The sequence below is a fragment of the Anolis sagrei genome, chromosome 2, assembly GCF_037176765.1.
Source record: "Anolis sagrei isolate rAnoSag1 chromosome 2, rAnoSag1.mat, whole genome shotgun sequence".
Taxonomy (NCBI): domain Eukaryota; kingdom Metazoa; phylum Chordata; class Lepidosauria; order Squamata; family Dactyloidae; genus Anolis; species Anolis sagrei.
In genome coordinates, this window is record NC_090022.1 from 12,240,703 (window position 1) to 12,261,551 (window position 20,849).

Genomic DNA, 20,849 nt, shown 5'->3' on the forward strand with positions numbered 1-20,849 from the left:
ACATTCAATCTTAGAAAACTATTTCTTGATTTAAGTCATTGACGTGCTGGCTGTTACCCAAACAGGGGATGAGCTGGAGATGTCTCTGCCTTGGTCCTTTCACTGTTGGCTGCTACTTCCCGGCAGATGTCAGGTGGTGCAATACCAGCTAGACAGTGTAATTTCTCCAGTGGTGTAGTGTCAAAGGCTTTAATGGCTGAAATCACTGGGTTATTTGTGTGTTTTCTGGGCTGTGTGGCCATGTTTCAGAAGCATTCTCTCCTGATGTTTCACCTGCATCTATAGCAGGAATCCTCGGAGGTTGTAAGGTTGGAGTAAAACAACCTTTGACCTCACAACCTCTGAGGGTGCTTGCCATAGATAGATGCAGGCGAAACGTCAGGAGAGAATGCTTCAGGAACATGGCCATATAGCCCAGAAAACACATAACAACCCATAAATAAAGTGTATTATTATTATTATTATTATTATTATTATTATGTGTGTATGTATGTCAGGAGCGACTTCTGGTGTGAGAGAATTGGCCATCTGCAAGGAAGTTGCCCAGGGGATGCCCAGATGTTTTGATGTTTTTTTACCATCCTTGTGGGAGGCTTCTCTCATGTCACCGCATTGAGAGCTGGAGCTCACAGAGGGAGCTCATCCCCACTCTCTCCAGATTCGAACCTGTGACCTATCAGTCCTCAGTCCTGCCAGCACAAGGGTTTAACCCATTGCACCACCGGGGACTTATTATTATATGCCGAACCGAATGGTGGGATATAGATAAGGTTAAACAAACACGCAAGAAGAAAGGCTGTAATGTTTTGATACACCAATCTAATAGAGGTGAGCTTGTGCCAAGACTGATTCAAGGTCTGTTTTAGTTGTGCCCTGCTATTTGTGTGAACCAGAATACTCCATTCCCCATTTTCTGGCAGTCTGTGTGCCTCTGCTCTGAACAAATCATACAAGACTGATAACAAACGCTGGAAATAAACTAATATTTTGAAAAACACCAAAAGCATTTCAGCATTTCCAGTCTTCTTCAGTGGCTCTCACGGCTATTTTTTATTTTGCAAGTCTTCCCGCCTTTAAGAAATGTGAATGCAAACAACAATTCATTATGTACATACAACAATTCAAAATTATATTTACAATTCAAAATAAGATACCAGCTTTATAAGGTGGAGAGAGGATATGATAGTCATGTTTCAATGTTTGAAAGGATTTCACATTGAGGAGGGGGAAAGATTGTTTTCTGCTACGCTGGAGACCAGGACACAAAGGAGGGGTGAATTCAAACCACAAGAAAAGAGATTCCACCTGAACATTAGGAACAACTTCCTGACCGTAAGAGCTCAGAATGTGGTGGAGTCTCCTTATCCAGGAGAATTTAAGCAGAGGCTGGATGGCCATCTGTCGGGAGGGCTTTGATTGTGCTTTTCCTGCATGAAGGCAGAAGGCAGTTGGAACTGGATGGGCATTGGGGTCTCCTCATTCTGTGATTCCCCAATTCTTCATTTTTACTCAAACCCCAAAAGCCTAAATCTAGTGCCTGAAAACAGTACGGCTGCCGTATCGTTTCAGCCACCAACATCTGACAAAATACATCCTCTGTAGGCATTTTCTAGATCTTCCAGGCAATTCTATGATATGCCAAGTTACAATATAGTCATTTTAGTAAGTTGTAGAAGGTTTTCATGGCTGGAATCACTGAGTTGCTGTGAGTTTTTGGGCTATTCCAGAAAAACGTTTCGCCCGACTGTGTTGCCCGACTGTGTCACAAGAAATATAATGTGCAGATTTGATATGATATATGGTTTGAATGACAGAAATCAATGAATGAGAGCTAATAATTTGGAGACACCATTCTAAAACATTAAGGCCTGCAATGACTAACTGCCTGCTTACTGGACTGTAATTAAAAGTTGCTAATGAGAACTGAAAAAGTAAACTGTGATGAGAACTGTGACAGTGATAAGGAAAATGTTTACATCTGTTTACATCTGTCAACATTCGGTGACCAGAAACAAGATTAACTCTAAATGAAATAATCTCTGTTTACATTAGAATCATAGAATCATAGAATCATAGAATCATAGAGTTGGAAGAGACCTCATGGGCCATCCAGTCCAACCCCCTGCCAAGAAGCAGGAATATTGCATTCAAATCACCCCTGACAAATGGCCATCCAGCCTCTGCTTAAAAGCTTCCAAAGAAGGAGCCTCCACCACACTCCGGGGCAGAGAGTTCCACTGCTGAACGGCTCTCACAGTCAGGAAGTTCTTCCTAATGTTCAGATGGAATCTCCTCTCTTGTAGTTTGAAGCCATTGTTCCGTGTCCTAGTCTCCAAGGAAGCAGAAAACAAGCTTGCTCCCTCCTCCCTGTGGCTTCCTCTCACATATTTATACATGGCTATCATATCTCCTCTCAGCCTTCTCTTCTTCAGGCTAAACATGCCCAGTTCCCTAAGCCGCTCCTCATAGGGCTTGTTCTCCAGACCCTTGATCATTTTAGTCGCCCTCCTCTGGACACTTTCCAGCTTGTCAACATCTCTCTTGAATTGTGGTGCCCAGAATTGGACACAATATTCCAGATGTGGTCTAACCAAAGCAGAATAGAGGGGTAGCATTACTTCCTTAGATCTAGACACTATGCTTCTATTGATGCAGGCCAAAATCCCATTGGCTTTTTTTGCCGCCACATCACATTGTTGGCTCATGTTTAACTTGTTGTCCACGAGGACTCCAAGATCTTTTTCACACGTACTGCTCTCGAGCCAGGCGTCCCCCATTCTGTATCTTTGCATTTCATTTTTTCTGCCAAAGTGGAGTATCTTGCATTTGTCACTGTTGAACTTCATTTTGTTAGTTTTGGCCCATCTCTCTAATCTGTCAAGATCGTTTTGAATTCTGCTCCTGTCCTCTGGACTATTGGCTATCCCTCCCAATTTGGTGTCATCTGCAAACTTGATGATCATGCCTTCTAGCCCTTCATCTAAGTCATTAATAAAGATGTTGAACAGGACCGGGCCCAGGACGGAGCCCTGCGGCACTCCGCTCGTCACTTCTTTCCAAGATGAAGAGGAAGCATTAGTGAGCACTCTCTGTGTTCGTCCACTTAACCAATTACAGATCCACCTCACCGTAGTTTTGCCTAGCCCACATTGGACTAGTTTCCTTGCCAGAAGGTCATGGGGGACCTTGTCGAAGGCCTTACTGAAGTCCAGGTACGCCACATCCACGGCATTCCCCGCATCTACCCAGCTTGTAGCTCTATCGAAGAAAGAGATCAGATTAGTCTGGCATGACTTGTTTTTGATAAATCCATGTTGACTATTAGCGATGACTGCATTTGTTTCTAAGTGTTTGCAGACCACTTCCTTAACAATCTTTTCCAGAATCTTGCCCGGTATCGACGTGAGGCTGACCGGACGGTAGTTGTTTGGGTCGTCCTTTTTTCCCTTCTTGAAGATTGGGACCACATTGGCCCTCCTCCAATCTGCTGGAACTTCTCCCGTTCTCCAAGAACTCTCAAAGATGGTTGCCAATGGTTCCGAAATGACTTCCGCTAGTTCCTTCAATACTCTGGGGTGTAGTTGATCTGGCCCTGGGGACTTGAACTCATTAAGAGCGGCCAGGTATTCCTGGACGACTTCTTTCCCAATTTGGGGTTGGATGTCCTCCAATCCCTCATCCACTCCATCTTGCTGAGGTTGAAGACTCTCTTTTTGTGAGAAGACTGAGGCAAAGAAGGCATTAAGTAGTTCTGCCTTTTCCCTATCCCCTGTCAGCATTGCCCCATCTTCTCCTCGAAGAGGTCCTATCGCCTCCTTGTTTTTCCTTTTTCTACTGACATAAGAATAGAAGCCCTTTTTATTGTTTTTAATGTCCCTGGCAAGTCTGAGCTCGTTTTTTGCTTTAGCCTTGCGGACCTTTTCCCTACAGGTGTTTGCTATTTGTTTGAATTCTTCTTTGGTGATTTCTCCCTTTTTCCACTTCTTGTGCATGTCTCTTTTGTGTCTCAGCACAGTTAGAAGTTCTTTGGACATCCATTCTGGCTTCTTTGCACTTGTCCTATTTTTTCTCTTTGTTGGCACGGTTTGCAATTGCGCCTTGAGTATTTCACTCTTGAGAAATTCCCATCCATCCGTAGCTCCCTTGTCTTTTAGTATCTGTGTCCACGGAATGCTGCTCAGCGTTTCCTTCATTTTTTGGAAATCAGCTCTCCTAAAGTCCAAAATGCGGGTTTGACTTGTCTTAGTTTCGGCCTTCCTTTGTACCTCAAATTGCAGGAGCACATGGTCACTTGCCCCTAAGGATCCTACCACTTCGACCGCATCGATCAGGTCCTCCGCATTTGTTAGGATGAGATCGAGAGTAGCCAATCCCCTTGTTGCCTCTTCTACCTTCTGGACCATGAAATTGTCTGCAAGGCAAGCGAGGAATTTGTTGGACCTTGTACTCTTGGCCGAGTTTGTTTTCCAGCAAATATCGGGATAGTTGAAATCGCCCATGACTACTACATCTCTTTTCTGTGCCTGTTTGGTCAACTGTTGGCAGAAGACTTCATCAAGATCTTCCTCCTGGCTTGGGGGTCTGTAGTAGACGCCTACAACGACATCTTTTTGAGTCCCAGTTCCCTTTATTCTTATCCAGATGATTTCAAGCTGGTTTCCCAGATTGCTGTCTTGAATTTCTTGTGCAGCATAAGAGTTTTTGACATATAAGGCTACTCCGCCTCCTCTCCCCTTTGTTCGGTTTCTGTGAAAGAGGTTATACCCCTCGATATCTACATTCCAGCGATAGGAGTCATCCCACCAGGTTTCAGTGATGGCTATGATATCATATTTGTGGTGTTGTGCTAGAAGTTGGAGTTCGTCTTGTTTATTTCCCATGCTCTGTGCATTAGTGTAAAGACATGTGAGCCCCTGGGATCTTCCCTTGAGCTGTTTAATTGGTATTATTGTGCTTTTGGTACGTGGTCCTTGTTGTGTTTGTGCAGCCCTCCGTTTAGTCTTCTGGCGATTCCCAGACATTATGGGTAAAGTAGTGTTCGCAAGGCTGTTGTCCCCCTTCCCCGGTGGACCTAGTTTAAAGTGTGCCTAATGAGGTTTGCGAGTCTGTGAGCAAAAAAGTGTTTTCCTACTTGTGTGAGATGCACCCCATCCCTTGCCAGTAGGCCATCCTCCTGGAATAGCAGGCCATGGTCGAGGAAGCCAAAGCGTTCCTCCTGACACCATTTTCTAAGCCAGTCATTGACCTGTACTATTTTTCGGGCTCTTGTGGGTCCGTGTCTTACAACAGGGAGGAGGGATGAAAAGACCACCTGTACATTACATTCTTTTAGCATTGCTCCTAGAGCTCGAAAATCATTTGTGATCTTTTGAAACGTATGCCTTGCAGTATCATTGGTTCCTACATGAATCAACATGAGGGGAGGACGGTGATAGGGCTTGAGGAGCCTGGTGAGCCTCTGAGTGATATGGTGTATTTTTGCCCCCGGTAGGCAGCATATTTCTCGAGCCATCCCATCTGGTCTGGAAATGACAGCTTCCGTTCCTCTAAGGAGGGAGTCGCCTACTACCAAGACCTGTTTACTTTCAGGAATGACAGCGCCCCTTTTGTGCAATGTAGTGTGTAGGTCTCCAGAAAAGTGATCCTGTTGGTGTGAATTGTGTAGGTGAAAAGTGTTGTCCTCCTCCTCGACATCCCCGGTGCATTCGTCAAGGACAATCCATTGAGATTCGTCCGAGAGCCTATGGTTCTCCTGTATGTGTTCCTGTTGCTCCTGGTCTATGGTTGGGGATGGTACACCTGCAGGATTGTGCAAGTGTGAATGTTGTGAAGTGTTGTGCCAGTCAGGGCTGTCCCCCGCACACTGATCAAGGATGAGCCACTGATCAGTATCTAAGCCATTCTGGTCTTCCCCAATATGTTGTGTTTCTTGGTCAGGTGCTAGTTGTGTGAGAATTTGGAATCTATTGTGTAACTGCAGCTGAGCAGAGGTATTCTGAGGAGGCTTCTGGGTCCTATGTGTCCTTCTAAGGGTGACATTTCTCCAAGCCTGAGGGTTGTCCACATCTGAGGTGCTGTTCTGTTGAGCCTCCCCGTAATGTTGGTGTGATATGGGCTGCGTGTCTAGGCCAGTGTGGTGTGTGGTATCTAAGAAGAGCTCAAGTTCCTGAATTAGTGAAAGACAATGCTCTTTCAAGTCAAAACCCAGAACACAATGGTTCGTTACCTGAAGGTCAACATCTATGTCAAGAGGTGAAGACTCAAGATACTTTCAACAGGACAATTGTTTACTACATCGGCAGAATATTCCTATAAAAGACTCAATCTAGTAATTCTCAAGTGTGGCAGACAGTGGAGCTCTTCACCCACCTCTCTGATCCATTGGGAAGGACAAAGATGGTGTATGGAGAGTATCAGATCTGCTATGGGAAAGCAGGATTTTGAACACTTTGGGCTTCTTTTCTTTAGGGAAGAGGAAGGGCTGGGCTGTGGAGCAGCTAGCTGATAGCCAGCTGCATTAAATCACTACTGACCGAGAGATCATGAGTTCGAAACCAGCCCAGGTTAGAGTGAGCTTCCAACCATTAGTCTAGCTTGCTGTTGACCTTTGCAGCCTGAAAGGTCTGATAAAGGCAGCATAGAAATGCAGTAAATAAATAAATAAATAGGAAATTTAGGTACTGCTTTATGCGGGGAGGCTAATTATCTAATTTACAACGCCATAAAACCTTCCAGCAGCATGCAGAAGAATGAGGAAGTACTCCATCAAAGGACTCAGTGTCACAAATGGATGGTAAAGCAGCAGCTCCCTTTGTAGCCAGAATTGAGCATAACCTCATGAAGCTGGAAAGCTGGGATGTTAAATTTATTTGTTTATTTGTTTATTTACTTTACTTATATACCGCTGTTCTCAGCCCGAGGGCGACTCACAGCAGTGTACAACATAGAGAACAAGGTTCAAAGAATTCCAGACATAATCTAAAATTGCCTCTGTGTCTGTCTATATATGTTGTATGTCTAATTGGCATTGAATGTTTGCCATGTATATGTGCATTGTAATCCGCCCTGAGTCCCCTGCGGCGTGAGATGTATAATATAAATACTGTAAATTAAAAAAAATTATAAGGAGTGTGATTTTGGAGTCATGACACGTTTGCAGGGAGTCAGATTCCGCTGTATGGAAAACAGGGATCAGATCCTTGGCGTTTTTGTATTTTAGAAGCATTTTGATGTTATGGAAGTTTTGGAAGTATACATTGGCAGGTTGCAGGGAAGCAGGGTTGAGCCTAATGTCCTTCTCCAAGGAGGGAGACAAGGATATGGTAATATTTGGGTGCATGAGGATGAATGCATGTTCATATGTCAATGTGAATGCTGAGTGAAAATGTAACCTCTTTGTTTGTTTGTTAGCCAATGTAACTGTATGTTGTTTGTGAATCCAATGCAGTTACATAGAATCTGTATGTCTAATATCATTCTTTGTGTAATGATTCTGTATAATTATTATTATACCCTCTCACACTAAAAATTGCAATAAAAAGAATCTGATTTTAAAAATATTAATGACACATCTATGGCTGGCATCTTCAGAGGTTCTGTTGGGAGTGAGGCAAGTGGAGTGTGTGTGTGTGTGTGTGTGTATGTATGTGTGTGTGTGTATATATATATATATATATATATATATATATATATATATATGCGCCAGTAGCCACAGATGCAGGCGAAACATCAGGAGAGAATGCTACTGGAACATGGGCATACAGCCCGAGAAACTCACAGCAACCCATTTCAGTAAGGTTTGCTGTTATCCACAGATTCCTGTTTCCACAATAATTTCATGACCCTATCCCCATAGACCAGGCACGGGAAAGCTTTGTTTTTGGACTTCAACTCCCACAATTCCTAACAGACTCAGGCCCTTTCCTTTTTCCCCACACCACTTATGCTGAGGCTGTTAGGAATGGTGGGAGTTGCAGTTCAAAATACCTGAAGGGTGAAAGTTTGCCCATGCCTGCCATAAACATTTGGATCACTCTGTAGTGGAGCTCTCCTCTTCATAAGGGATGGAAATAAGCATTTCCAACATTTGCCCCTTCCATGGCAAAAAGTGATCCATTTCACTCTAAGCCGGTGTTTCTCAACATTCCTAATGGCACGACCCCTTAATACAGTTCCTCACGTTGTGGTGACCCCCAAACATAACATTATTTTCATTGCAACTTCATAACTGTAATTTTGAAACTGCTATGAATAGCAATGTAAATATCTCATCTGCAGGATGTGTTTTCTTCACTGGACCAAGTTTGACACAAATACCCAAGATGCCCAAATTTGACTACTATTGGGGTTGAAGGAGGGATTGATTTTGTCATTTGGGAGTTGTAGTTGCTGGGATTTATGGTTCACCTACAATCCAAGAGCATTCTGAACTCCACCAACGATGGAACTGAACCAAACTTGGCACATAGAACTCCCATAACCAACAGAAAATATTGGAAGGGTTTGATGGGCATTGACCTTGAGTTTAGGAGTTGTAGTTCACCTACCTCCAGACAGCACTGTGGACTCAAACAATGATGGATCTGGAGTAAACTTGGTATTAATCGTCAATATGCCCAACTGTGAACTGGTGGAATTTGGGGAAAACAGACCTTAACATTTGGTAGTTGTGGTTACTGGGATTTCTAGTTCACCTACAATCCAAGAGCATACTGAACTCCACCAAGGATGGAATTGAACCAAACTTGGCACACAGAACTCCCACGACCAAGAGAAAACAGGGGAAGGGTTTGGTGGGTACTGACCTTGAGTTTTGGAGTTCTAGTTCACCTGTATCCAGAGAGCACTGTGGATTCAAACAATGATGGATCTGGACCAAACTTGGCACGAATACTCAATATGCCCAAATGTGAACTCTGGTGGAGTTTGGGGAAAATAGACCCTGACATTTGGAAGTTGGAGTTGCTGGGATTTATAGTTTGCCTACATTCAATCAGAATTCTGAACCCCACCAATGATAGAATTGGGCCAAATATTCCACACAGAACGCCCATGCCTTGAAGGGACTCACTGGTACAAGCCTCCCTCCAGCCTCACACGCTCTCCTTCGCCCACACATGCGCACCACACTGCCATGTGTCGAGCACACCTGCTTTCCCCTCCCTGCTTGGAGTCTCAGAAACAGCCCTCCCCTTGGCTTAGGGGCTGACCAATCACAGCAGACAAGGGCTTTGGTGGGAGGATTCACCGTCCGTTTCCAAAAAGGAAGAGGACAGACGGAGAGATCTTCAGCCTTCTCTGCCAAAGGTCCTAAGACCATCAGAAATGTATATTTTCTGATAGTCTTTGGTGACCCCTCTGAAACCCTCTTGCAACCCCCCCAGGGGTCGCGACCCCCAAGTAGAGAAATGCTGCTCTAAGTCCTGATGAAGTGGAAGCCCACCAGTTTTCTAGGAGGCAACTATAACTCCTCCTTGGAGGCCATCAATAAACTAATTACTAGGATGCGCCAAAGTTTCATTAGGTCCTCCTCCTCCATGTTCAATAATATGTATAGCGTCATTCACGGCGTACATTTTTTGATGTCCCAGGTACGATACACGTTGGTTTTGATCGAATTCGGGGCACGGATACTGCTTTCCCTCGACGCGCATCCTCTGGCGGAAAAGGCCAGCGGGTTCGGAAAAGCTCCGGCCGCACTCGGAGATCCTGTGTATCCTTTCCCCGACGTGGACCCGTTGGTGGGAGGCCAGGTAGGTGCTCCGGCTGAAGCTGTTCCCGCACTGCATGCACTTGTGGGGCTTCTCCCCCGTGTGGATCCGCTGGTGCGTGTTCAGGACGGCCTTCTGGCTGAAGCCTTTGCCGCACTCCTTGCAGACGTAGGGCTTCTCCCCGGTGTGGATCCTCCGGTGCTTCACCAGCGTGGAGAGGTCGCAGAAGCTCTTCCCGCAATAGGAGCAGCTGTAGGGCTTCTCCCCGGTGTGGATCCTTTGGTGAGCGGCCAGGAGGTCGCTCCGGCTGAAGCCCTTCCCGCACTCGGGGCACTTGTACGGCTTTTCCCCGGTGTGGACCCTGAAGTGGATCTTAAGGCTTGACTTGTAGCTGAAGCCTTTCCCGCAGACGCTGCACTTGTACCTCCTCGTTTCGTTTGGTTTGCCTTCTGGGACGGGTGCGCTGTGGAACGAGACGCCTGGACAAGCAACAGGGCTTCTCCTCCATTTGTCTGTTGGGTGGGTTTTCATCTTCTTCGGAGAAGTAGCTTGACTTCCAAGGTTCTCTTCCAGATTTTGCGCTATCCGTTCTAATGGGACTTCTGGAGAAAGCTCCCTGCTGTTCTCGTTTTGCTGAACATCACCTGGTGGGAAAAAGGAAGGACTTTTTGGTAAGTGCAGAAGGGAGAAATTTTGGGGCATGTAAAAAATCTGTTAGGGTTTAGCACAGCTTGTAAATCATCAGAAATTATAAGATCTATCAACCAAAAGGTTGCAAGTTCGAAGCCCCAGATTGGTGTGAGCTGCCAACTGTCAGCCTAGCTCATTGTTTACCTAAGCAATTCGAAAACAGTTTTAGCTGTGATTAGAGAAATTAGGTACCGCTAAAAGCAGGGGAGGATTTTACGATGCCATAAAGAAAGAAGATCAGAAAATGCTGGGCGACCAGAAGGAAGGAGGAAGTCCTGACGGCTCTTCATCATAGAGGGTAGAGCAACAGCACTCCCTGGACTCAAGCCCAACCTTCCACGGCACCGCCATCTGTTCTGTCTGTCTGTGTATTGTCTATACAAAGTGGCATTGAATGTTTGCCATGTATGTGTACTGTGATTTGCCCTGAGTCCCCTTTGGGGTGAGAAGGGTGGAATATAAATAAAGTATTATTATTATTATTATTATTATTGAGTGCATTAACTGAAAAATGTAAAGTATGAAGCTAATTGATTGGGCTACGCCCAGAGACTAGCTGAGCCTGGGAGTTTTGGCAACAGTTACATATCTAAGTTAGGGTGAGAAGGGTGGAATATAAATAAAGTATTATTATTATTATTATTATTATTATTATTATTACTGAGTGTGTCAACTGAAAAATGTAAAGTACGAAGCTAATTGGTTGGGCACCGCCCAGAGGCTAGCTGAGCCTGGGAGTTTTGGCAACAGTTACATATCTAAGTTAGGGTGAGAAGGGTGGAATATAAATAAAGTATTATTATTATTATTATTGAGTAGGTTAACTGAAAAATAAAGAATGAAGCTAATTGGTTGCGCTACACCCAGAGGCTAGCTGAGCCTGGGAGTTTTGACAACAGTTACATATTTAAGTTAGCAGTGCAGGAGCTGTGCAGGGACAGGGAGAGAGAGTTTGAAGTTTTGCTTCTTGGCTACTGGAAGAAGATCTCTCACATGGACATTCAAGGACCATTTGAATCTCTCTCAAAGGAAATTGTGTGAGTCAATGCAACTGTTCTCATGATGTACATATGTGGATCTCTCACATGGATCTCTCACATGGAAAGCCAAGGACCATTTGAATCTCTCTCACAGGACATTGTGTGAGTCAATGCAATTGCTCTCATGACTGTACATATGTTGCTCTGCATTACTATGAGTAAACTTCTTGTTGGATTGTTGTAGGTTTTTTCGGGCTATATGGCCATGTTCTAGAGGCATTCTCTCCTGACGTTTCGCCTGCATCTATGGCAAGCATCCTCAGAGGTTGTGAGGTACCTCACTACCTCTGAGGATATTTGCCACAGATGCAAGCAAAACGTCAGGAGAGAATGCCTCTAGACTGTGGCCATATAGCCCGAAAAAACCTACAACAACCCAGTGGTTCCAGCCATGAAAGCCTTCGACAAAACTTCTTGTTCTTTCCTGATCATCTGCGTGGCATATTTTCTTTCTCTGGCAAGACAGAGAAAGCATGAACCATGCATGGTTTTTCATTCCGCCACATACCATATTCTAGCAGCATTTTCTCCTGACATTTCACCTGCATCTATGATCCTCTGAAGATGCCAGCCACAGATGCAGGTGAAATGTCAGGCAAAAATGTTGCTAGAACCCAGCCGTACAGCCTGGAAACCACACAGCGCCCTAGTCCTTGACATAGCTCTGGTGACAAAGACGTACATCTCACACATACTTTCACTCACCACACAAGGTGAAGTTTCCAGAGTCGGCCTCCTGCTTGACCACGACACTCAGGGGTCTCTTTTCCCCTTCGGGTGTTGCAGGCTCTGCTTCAACCAGAGGGATGCCTGTGGGTCCCAAGGGTGGCACTGCTGTCGTCACCTGAAATAGCAGGGAGGATTGCAACATGAACTGGGTCCAAGGAACAGGCAGAACTGGCAATGAGTGACAGATTTGGTTAGGTAGGGGGAGGCCAGTCTGGGGCAACAGCTTGGCGTAATGGGTTGAGCACTGGAATACAACTTTAGAGACCAGGGTTCAAATCCACACTGGGCAACCTCAGGCAAGTCACCTTCTCTCCGCCCCAAAGGGAAGCAATAGCCATGTTCTTCTGAATGAATCTTGCAGAGAGCAACCTTAGGGTCACCAAGAGTCAGACACAAATTGAAGGCACACAACAGGAACATCTTAAAAAGCTGAGTCTGTTAGCCTGCAGAATAGAAGGTTGAGAGGAGGCATGATAGCCACGTACAAATATGTGAAAGGATGTCTACCCAGTTTACCTGTCCGAACGAATCTCTCCCTATGAACCATCAAGAACCTTAAGATCATTTGACGAGGCCCTGCTCTCACCATCACAGTTGCATGGCAAGAGACAGGGCCTTCTCCGTGGTGGCTCCCTGGATATGGAACTCCTCTCTAAGGAGGTTAGATCTGCCCCCTCTCTCCTGACCTTTCGGAAGAAGCTTAAATCCTGGCTGTGGGAGCAAGTGTTCATTGAATAGATGGGTTTTATGGGTGAAGTTGAGATTTTATGGACCGCAACTTGGACTGATTTGGAGGATGTTTTAAACCTGGTGAGCTGTTTTTAATGTATTTTTATAATCATTTTATGTAACTGTATATTTTAGTGCTGTTTTTATATTGTACTGGCGTTGTTGTAGGTTTTTTCGGGCTATATGGCCATGTTCTAGAGGCATTCTCTCCTGACGTTTCACCTCCATCTATGGCAAGCATCCTCAGAAGTAGTGAGGTCTGTTGGAACTAGGAAAATTGGGTTTATATATCTGTGGAATGACCCGGGTGGGACAAAGAACTCTTGTCTGTTGGAGCTAGGTGTGAATGTTTCAACTGACCACCTTGATTAGCATTTGATGGCCTGGCAGTGCCTGGGGCAATCTTTTGTTGAGAAGTGATTCGATGTCCTTGATTGTTTCCTCTCTGTTGTTTTGCTGTTGTAATTTTAGAGTTTTTTAATACCGGTAGCCAGATCTTGTTCATTTTCATGGTTTCCTCCTTTCTGTTGAAATTGTCCACATGCTTATGGATCTCAATGGCTTCTCTGTGTAGCCCGACATGGGTTGAATTGTTGCCTGCTGGAAGCCGCCCTGAGTCCCTCTTCGGAGGTTGAAAGTAGGATGGGATATAAATGTTTTAAATAAATAAAATAAAATAAATAAATGTCATAAGGAAGAGGAAGCAGGCTTGTTTTCTGCTATCCTGGAAACTAGGACTCAATGGAGCAGTGGGTTCAATTTACAGGAGAGGAAATTCCACCTGAATATTAGGAAGAACTTCCTGATCGTTAAGAGCTATTCAGCAGTGGAACTCTCTGCCTTGGGGTGTGGTGGAAGCTCCTTCTTTGGAGGCTTTTAAACAGAGGCTGGGTGGCCATCTGTTGGGAGTGCTTTGATGGTATTTTTCCTGTATGGCAAGGGTTGGACTAGATGGCCCATGTGGTCTCTTCCAACTCTATGATTCTATGAATACCAACAAAGCAAGGGCCATTCTGTCCAACCTCCTTCTGCCAGGCAGGAAGACACAATCAAACCACCCCTAATAGATGACCATCCAGCCTCTACTTAAAAACCTCCAGAGGAGGAGACTCCACTGCACTCCGAGGCAGAGAGTTCCACTGCTGAATAGATCTTAACGGTCTGGAAGTTCTTCCTAACGTCAGGTGGAATCTCCTCTCCTGTAATTTGTTTTGCAGATTCCACTGCCAAACACCTCCTACTCTCAGAAAGTTAATCAGAAACCTTTTTACCTGAAAGCTGAATCCATTGCTCCATTGTGTCCTAGTCTCCAGACCCCCTTCCTCAATGGGACATCCTTCCAAATATTTAAACAGGGCTATCAAGTTCCCCAGTGGCGCAGCAGATTAAACCGCTGAGCTGCTGAACTTGCTGACTGAAAAGTTTGGCATTTCAAATCCGGGGAGCGGGGTGAGCTCCTGCTGTTAGCCCCAGCTTCTGCCAACCTAGCAGTTTGAAAACATGCAAATGTGAGTAGATCAATAGGCACCGCTTCAGTAAGAAGGTAACGGTGCTTCATGCAGTCATGCTGGCCACATGACCTTGGAGGTGTCTACAGACAACGCCGAAGATGAGCACCACCCTCCAGAGTCGGACATGACTAGCCTTAATGTCAAGGGGAAACCTTTACTTTGCAAGATCCCTCTCAACCTTCTCTTCTCCAAACTAAACATCCCAAGCTCCCTCAGTTGCTCTTCATAGGTTTTCCAAACCTTTGACCATTCTGGTTGCCCTCCTCTGGACACCTTAGAGTTTATCAACATCCTTCTTGAATTGCTTTGCCTAGAACTGGACACAGCGTGATTCCAGGTGAGGTCCAGTCAAAGCAAAACAGAGTCGGACTATGACTTCCTTCAATCTAAACACTATATTCCTATTCATGCAGCCTAGAATTGTGCTGGATTTTTGAGCTGCTCCTGTTCAACAATGAGATTCGGCACCAAAACCAACAAATATGGAGGGAGAGCTGTTTACCTCTCTCCTGCCGGATGATAGAGAAAAATAGATGGGTGAAAACGCGCTCACCTGCTGTTCCCATCGCAAAGACTCTCTCTGCATCCAAAGAAAGTCCTCCGCCAGGGCCACCGCCTGGGCGCAGGTCTCGGGGCCTCGTTCCCGGACCCAGTTCTGGATCTCTGGAGGAAGGACCATCAAGAACTGCTCCAGGACCAGCAGCTCCAGGATCTGCTCCTTGGAGTGCCTCTCCACCTTGAGCCACCGCCGGCACAGCTCCTGGAGCCGGCCATAAACCCCCCTCGGCCCCTCGGCTTCCTGGTAGCGGAAGTGGCGGAAGTGCTGGCGCTGCTTCTCTCTCCTGGTGGCATCTCCTCGCAAGATGGAGGCCTTCACCTTCTCATAATCCTTCCGTTCTTGACCTCCGAGGCTGGTGAAGGCCTGCTTGGCTTCCCCATTGAGCGCCGGCAGGAGTCGGGTCACCCACTCCTCCTTGGGCCACCGGCAAGCTTCGGCCACCTGCTCAAAGGCAGACAGGAAAGCCTTGGCGTCGTCCCATGGAGAAGGCTCAGCAGGTATCAATGGGACATCCATCGGGGACTCTACGGTCCTCAGGAACTCCTGCCACTGGGCCTCCCATTGCTGACGGAGGTGCTCACCGGGTTCCTGTTTAATCTCCTCCCCGGGCTTCCTCTGAAGAAATTCTCGAATATGTCTCTCTTGGAGAAGACGAGGGGCCAACTCGGTGGCCATGTTTCCTTCCTCCTTGGAAAGGGATGCTTCTTCTCACGCAAGGAATGGCCTCAGCAGAAGGTATCCTGCAAATATGGGACAGATGGGGGAGAACAGAATGGAAATTCCCCTGGATCTTGGCGATGGAAATATCCTCCTGCAACGTTGGATATTCTGAAAGAAAATGGGAATAAATATCATCCAGAAAAAGAGGAAGGAAAAACCTTGGCTATCCTTTGTGTATCCATTTATTTACTTATTTACGGCCACAATGGCACAGTGGTTTAAACCACTAAGCTGCATAACTTGCTGACCAGAAGTGAAGTGAGCTCCCTCTGTTAGCCCCAGCTTCTACCAACCTAGTAGTTTGAAACATGCAAACATGCAAATATGAGTAGATCAGTGGTACTCAACCTGTGTGTCCCTAGATGTTTTGGCCTTCAACTTCCAGAAACCCTAACAGCTGGTAAACTGGCTGGGATTTTCTGGGAGTTGTAGGCCAAAACATCTAGGGACACACAAGGTGGAACTGTCTTCCTTCTTCAGTAGTCAATCATATATTTTGTAACATGTATAATTAATGCATCATTATTATTATTATACTGTTGTTGTTGTTCATTCGTTCAGTCGTCTCCGACTCTTCGTGACCTCATGGACCAGCCCACGCCAGAGCTCCCTGTCGGCCGTTACCACCCCCAGCTCCCTCAAGGTCAGTCCAGTCAATAGGTACAATATATATTATATTATTATATTGTATTATTAGCATAACACAGGAGACAAGGTGGAACTGTCTTCCTTCTACAGTAGTCAATCACATATTGTGTAACATGTATAATTAATGCATTATTATTATTATTATATTGTATTACATTATAATATTATAATGTAATACAATATATAATACAATATATATTATATTATTATATTATATTATTAGCATAACACAGGAGACAAGGTGGAACTGCCTTCCTTCTTCAGTAGTCAATCATATATTGTGTAACATGTATAATTAATGCATCATCATTATTATATTGTATTACATTATAATATTATAATGTAATACAATATATAATACAATATATATTATATTATTATATTATATTATTAGCATAACACGGGAGACAAGGTGGAACTGCCTTCCTTCTTCAGTAGTCAATCACATATTGTGTAACATGTATAATTAATGCATCATCATTATTATATTGTATTACATTATAATATTATAATGTAATACAATATATAATACAATATATATTATATTATTATATTATATTATTAGCATAACACGGGAGACAAGGTGGAACTGCCTTCCTTCTTCAGTAGTCAATCACATATTGTGTAACATGTATAATTAATGCATCATCATTATTATATTGTATTACATTATAATATTATAATGTAATACAATATATAATACAATATATATTATATTATTATATTATATTATTAGCATAACACAGGAGACAAGGTGGAACTGCCTTCCTTCTTCAGTAGTCAATCACATATTGTGTAACATGTATAATTAATGCATCATCATTATTATATTGTATTACATTATAATATTATAATGTAATACAATATATAATACAATATATATTATATTATTATATTATATTATTAGCATAACACGGGAGACAAGGTGGAACTGCCTTCCTTCTTCAGTAGTCAATCACATATTGTGTAACATGTATAATTAATGCATCATCATTATTATATTGTATTACATTATAATATTATAATGTAATACAATATATAATACAATATATATTATATTATTATATTATATTATTAGCATAACACAGGAGACAAGGTGGAACTGCCTTCCTTCTTCAGTAGTCAATCATATATTTTGTAACATGTATAATTGTTGTTGTGCATTTGTTTAGTCGTTTCCAACTCTTTGTGACCCCATGGACCAGCCCACACCAGAGCTCCCTGTTGGCCGTCACCACCCCAAGCTCCTTCAAGGTCAATCTATTCACTTCAACATGTATATCTAATGCATTATTATTAGTAGTATTATATTGTATTACATTATAATAGTATAATTATATTACATTATATTATATTATTAGCATAACACAGGAGACAAGGTGGAACTGCCTTCCTTCTTCAGTAGTCAATCATATATTGTGTAACATGTATAATTAATGCATCATCATTATTATATTGTATTACATTATAATATTATAATGTAATACAATATATAATACAATATATATTATATTATTATATTATATTATTAGCATAACACGGGAGACAAGGTGGAACTGCCTTCCTTCTTCAGTAGTCAATCACATATTGTGTAACATGTATAATTAATGCATCATCATTATTATATTGTATTACATTATAATATTATAATGTAATACAATATATAATACAATATATATTATATTATTATATTATATTATTAGCATAACACGGGAGACAAGGTGGAACTGCCTTCCTTCTTCAGTAGTCAATCACATATTGTGTAACATGTATAATTAATGCATCATCATTATTATATTGTATTACATTATAATATTATAATGTAATACAATATATAATACAATATATATTATATTATTATATTATATTATTAGCATAACACAGGAGACAAGGTGGAACTGCCTTCCTTCTTCAGTAGTCAATCACATATTGTGTAACATGTATAATTAATGCATCATCATTATTATATTGTATTACATTATAATATTATAATGTAATACAATATATAATACAATATATATTATATTATTATATTATATTATTAGCATAACACGGGAGACAAGGTGGAACTGCCTTCCTTCTTCAGTAGTCAATCACATATTGTGTAACATGTATAATTAATGCATCATCATTATTATATTGTATTACATTATAATATTATAATGTAATACAATATATAATACAATATATATTATATTATTATATTATATTATTAGCATAACACAGGAGACAAGGTGGAACTGCCTTCCTTCTTCAGTAGTCAATCATATATTTTGTAACATGTATAATTGTTGTTGTGCATTTGTTTAGTCGTTTCCAACTCTTTGTGACCCCATGGACCAGCCCACACCAGAGCTCCCTGTTGGCCGTCACCACCCCAAGCTCCTTCAAGGTCAATCTATTCACTTCAACATGTATATCTAATGCATTATTATTAGTAGTATTATATTGTATTACATTATAATAGTATAATTATATTACATTATATTATATTATTAGCATAACACAGGAGACAAGGTGGAACTGCCTTCCTTCTTCAGTAGTCAATCATATATTTTGTAACATGTATAATTGTTGTTGTTGTGCATTCATTTAGTCGTTTCCAACTCTTCGTGACCTCATGGACCAGCCCACACCAGAGCTCCCTGTTGGCCGTCACCACCCCAAGCTCCTTCAAGGTCAATCTAGTCACTTCAACGTGTATAATTAATGCATTATTATTAGTAGTATTATATTGTAATACATTATAATAGTATAATTATATTATATTATTAGCATAACACAGGAGACAAGGTGGAACTGCCTTCCTTCTTCAGTAGTCAATCATATATTTTGTAACATGTATAATTGTTGTTGTGCATTTGTTTAGTCGTTTCCAACTCTTCGTGACCCCATGGACCAGCCCACACCAGAGCTCCCTGTTGGCCATCACCACCCCAAACTCCTTCAAGGTCAATCTAGTCACTTCAACATGTATAATTAATGCATTATTAGTAGTAGTTGCCCTAAACGGTTCCGGCCCAAGCTACCTATCCGACCGCATCTCTGCCTATGAACCCACCAGGACTTTGAGATCTTCCGGGGAGGCCCTGCTCTTGATCCCGCCTGCTTCTCAAGCACGGCTGGCGGGGATGAGAGATAGGGCCTTCTCGGTGGTGGCTCCTCGGCTGTGGAACGCCCTTCCTACGGACATTAGACTAGCACCATCTCTAAGGGTATTCCGCAAAAAAGTGAAGACCTGGCTGTTTGAGCAGGCGTTCGAATAATTAGTGCAATGATTGGTTAATGAACACTGGAATGGAACAATGGATGACGAATCTGGAACATGTTTTTGATGATGAGACGATAATGAATGGTTATTGTAGTAATTGTTATTAATTATGTAATGTGTTAGGTTATTCACTGTTTTTTATACCGTAGCATTGAATTTTTGCTGTTCTTATTTGTTGTGAACCGCTGTGAGTCACCTTCGAGCTGAGAAAAACGGTATATAAGTAAGGTAAAAAAATAAATAATAGTAGTATTATATTGTATTACATTATAATAGTATAATTATATTATATTATTAGCATAACACAGGAGACAAGGTGGAACTGTCTTCCTTCTTCAGGATAATTAATGTATAATTAATGCACTGTAGAATTAAGACAATGTGACACTTGTCCAGAGGAGGGCGACTAAAATGATCAAGGGTCTGGAGAACAAGCCCTATGAGGAGCGGCTTAGGGAACTGGGCATGTTTAGCCTGAAGAAGAGAAGGCTGAGAGGAAATATGATAGCCATGTATAAATATGTGAGAGGAAGCCACAGGGAGGAGGGAGCAAGCTTGTTTTCTGCTTCCCTGGAGACTAGGACGCAATGGAACAATGGCTTCCAACTACAAGAGAGGAGATTCCATCTGAACATTAGGAAGAACTTCCTGACTGTGAGAGCCGTTCAGCAGTGGAACTCTCTGCCCCGGAGTGTGGTGGAGGCTCCTTCTTTGGAAGCTTTTAAGCAGAGGCTGGATGGCCATTTGTCAGGGGTGATTTGAATGCAATATTCCTGCTTCTTGGCAGGGGGTTGGACTGGATGGCCCATGAGGTCTCTTCCAACTCTTTGATTCTATGATTCTATGATTCTAAGGGGGTACTGGGAGTTGTAGTTTTGCAAGGTCTGGGGCCTCACCAAACTACAGTTCCCAGGATCTGGTAGCACTGAGCCATGGCACTTAAAGGGGTCCCAAACTGCATTCATTCCACAGTGTATATGCACCTGAGCTCTTTCTCTCCCCTGCCTGATCTCTCCACCCAAGCCTTGTCCCCTCCTGATCCCTTTGAGGACTGCAACTCACCCCCCAGGTGCATCCAGCAGGCTGACTGTCCAGTGGGAGGAGGCACGAGACAGGAAAAGGCTTGCCCAAGGCTCAGAAAGGGACCCTCTAGGAAGCTGGGCTTGCTCTCTCTTCCCTTCCTCCTCCACAAGCCAGACATTAATATTTCTGCAAAATGCAAACTCTTCTTCCAATTGTGCA

At 43.1% G+C, this 20,849-nt stretch overlaps 1 protein-coding gene across 1 annotated transcript in view; it reads right to left on the reverse strand.

Moving 5' to 3' along the window:
- Window positions 1-20,781, reverse strand: part of LOC132765756 (zinc finger protein 721-like) — a 55,515-nt gene extending 34,734 nt beyond the window's left edge. Inside the window, exons 1-4 of the mRNA XM_067463807.1 lie at window positions 20,670-20,781; window positions 14,963-15,796; window positions 12,146-12,284; window positions 9,500-10,354 (exon numbers count right to left, since the gene is read on the reverse strand). Of these exons, the coding sequence (XP_067319908.1) occupies window positions 9,500-10,354; window positions 12,146-12,284; window positions 14,963-15,643 (1,675 nt within the window). The 5' untranslated portion in view covers window positions 15,644-15,796; window positions 20,670-20,781. The remainder of the gene's footprint in view (window positions 1-9,499; window positions 10,355-12,145; window positions 12,285-14,962; window positions 15,797-20,669) is intronic.
- Window positions 20,782-20,849: the final 68 nt, after the last annotated feature.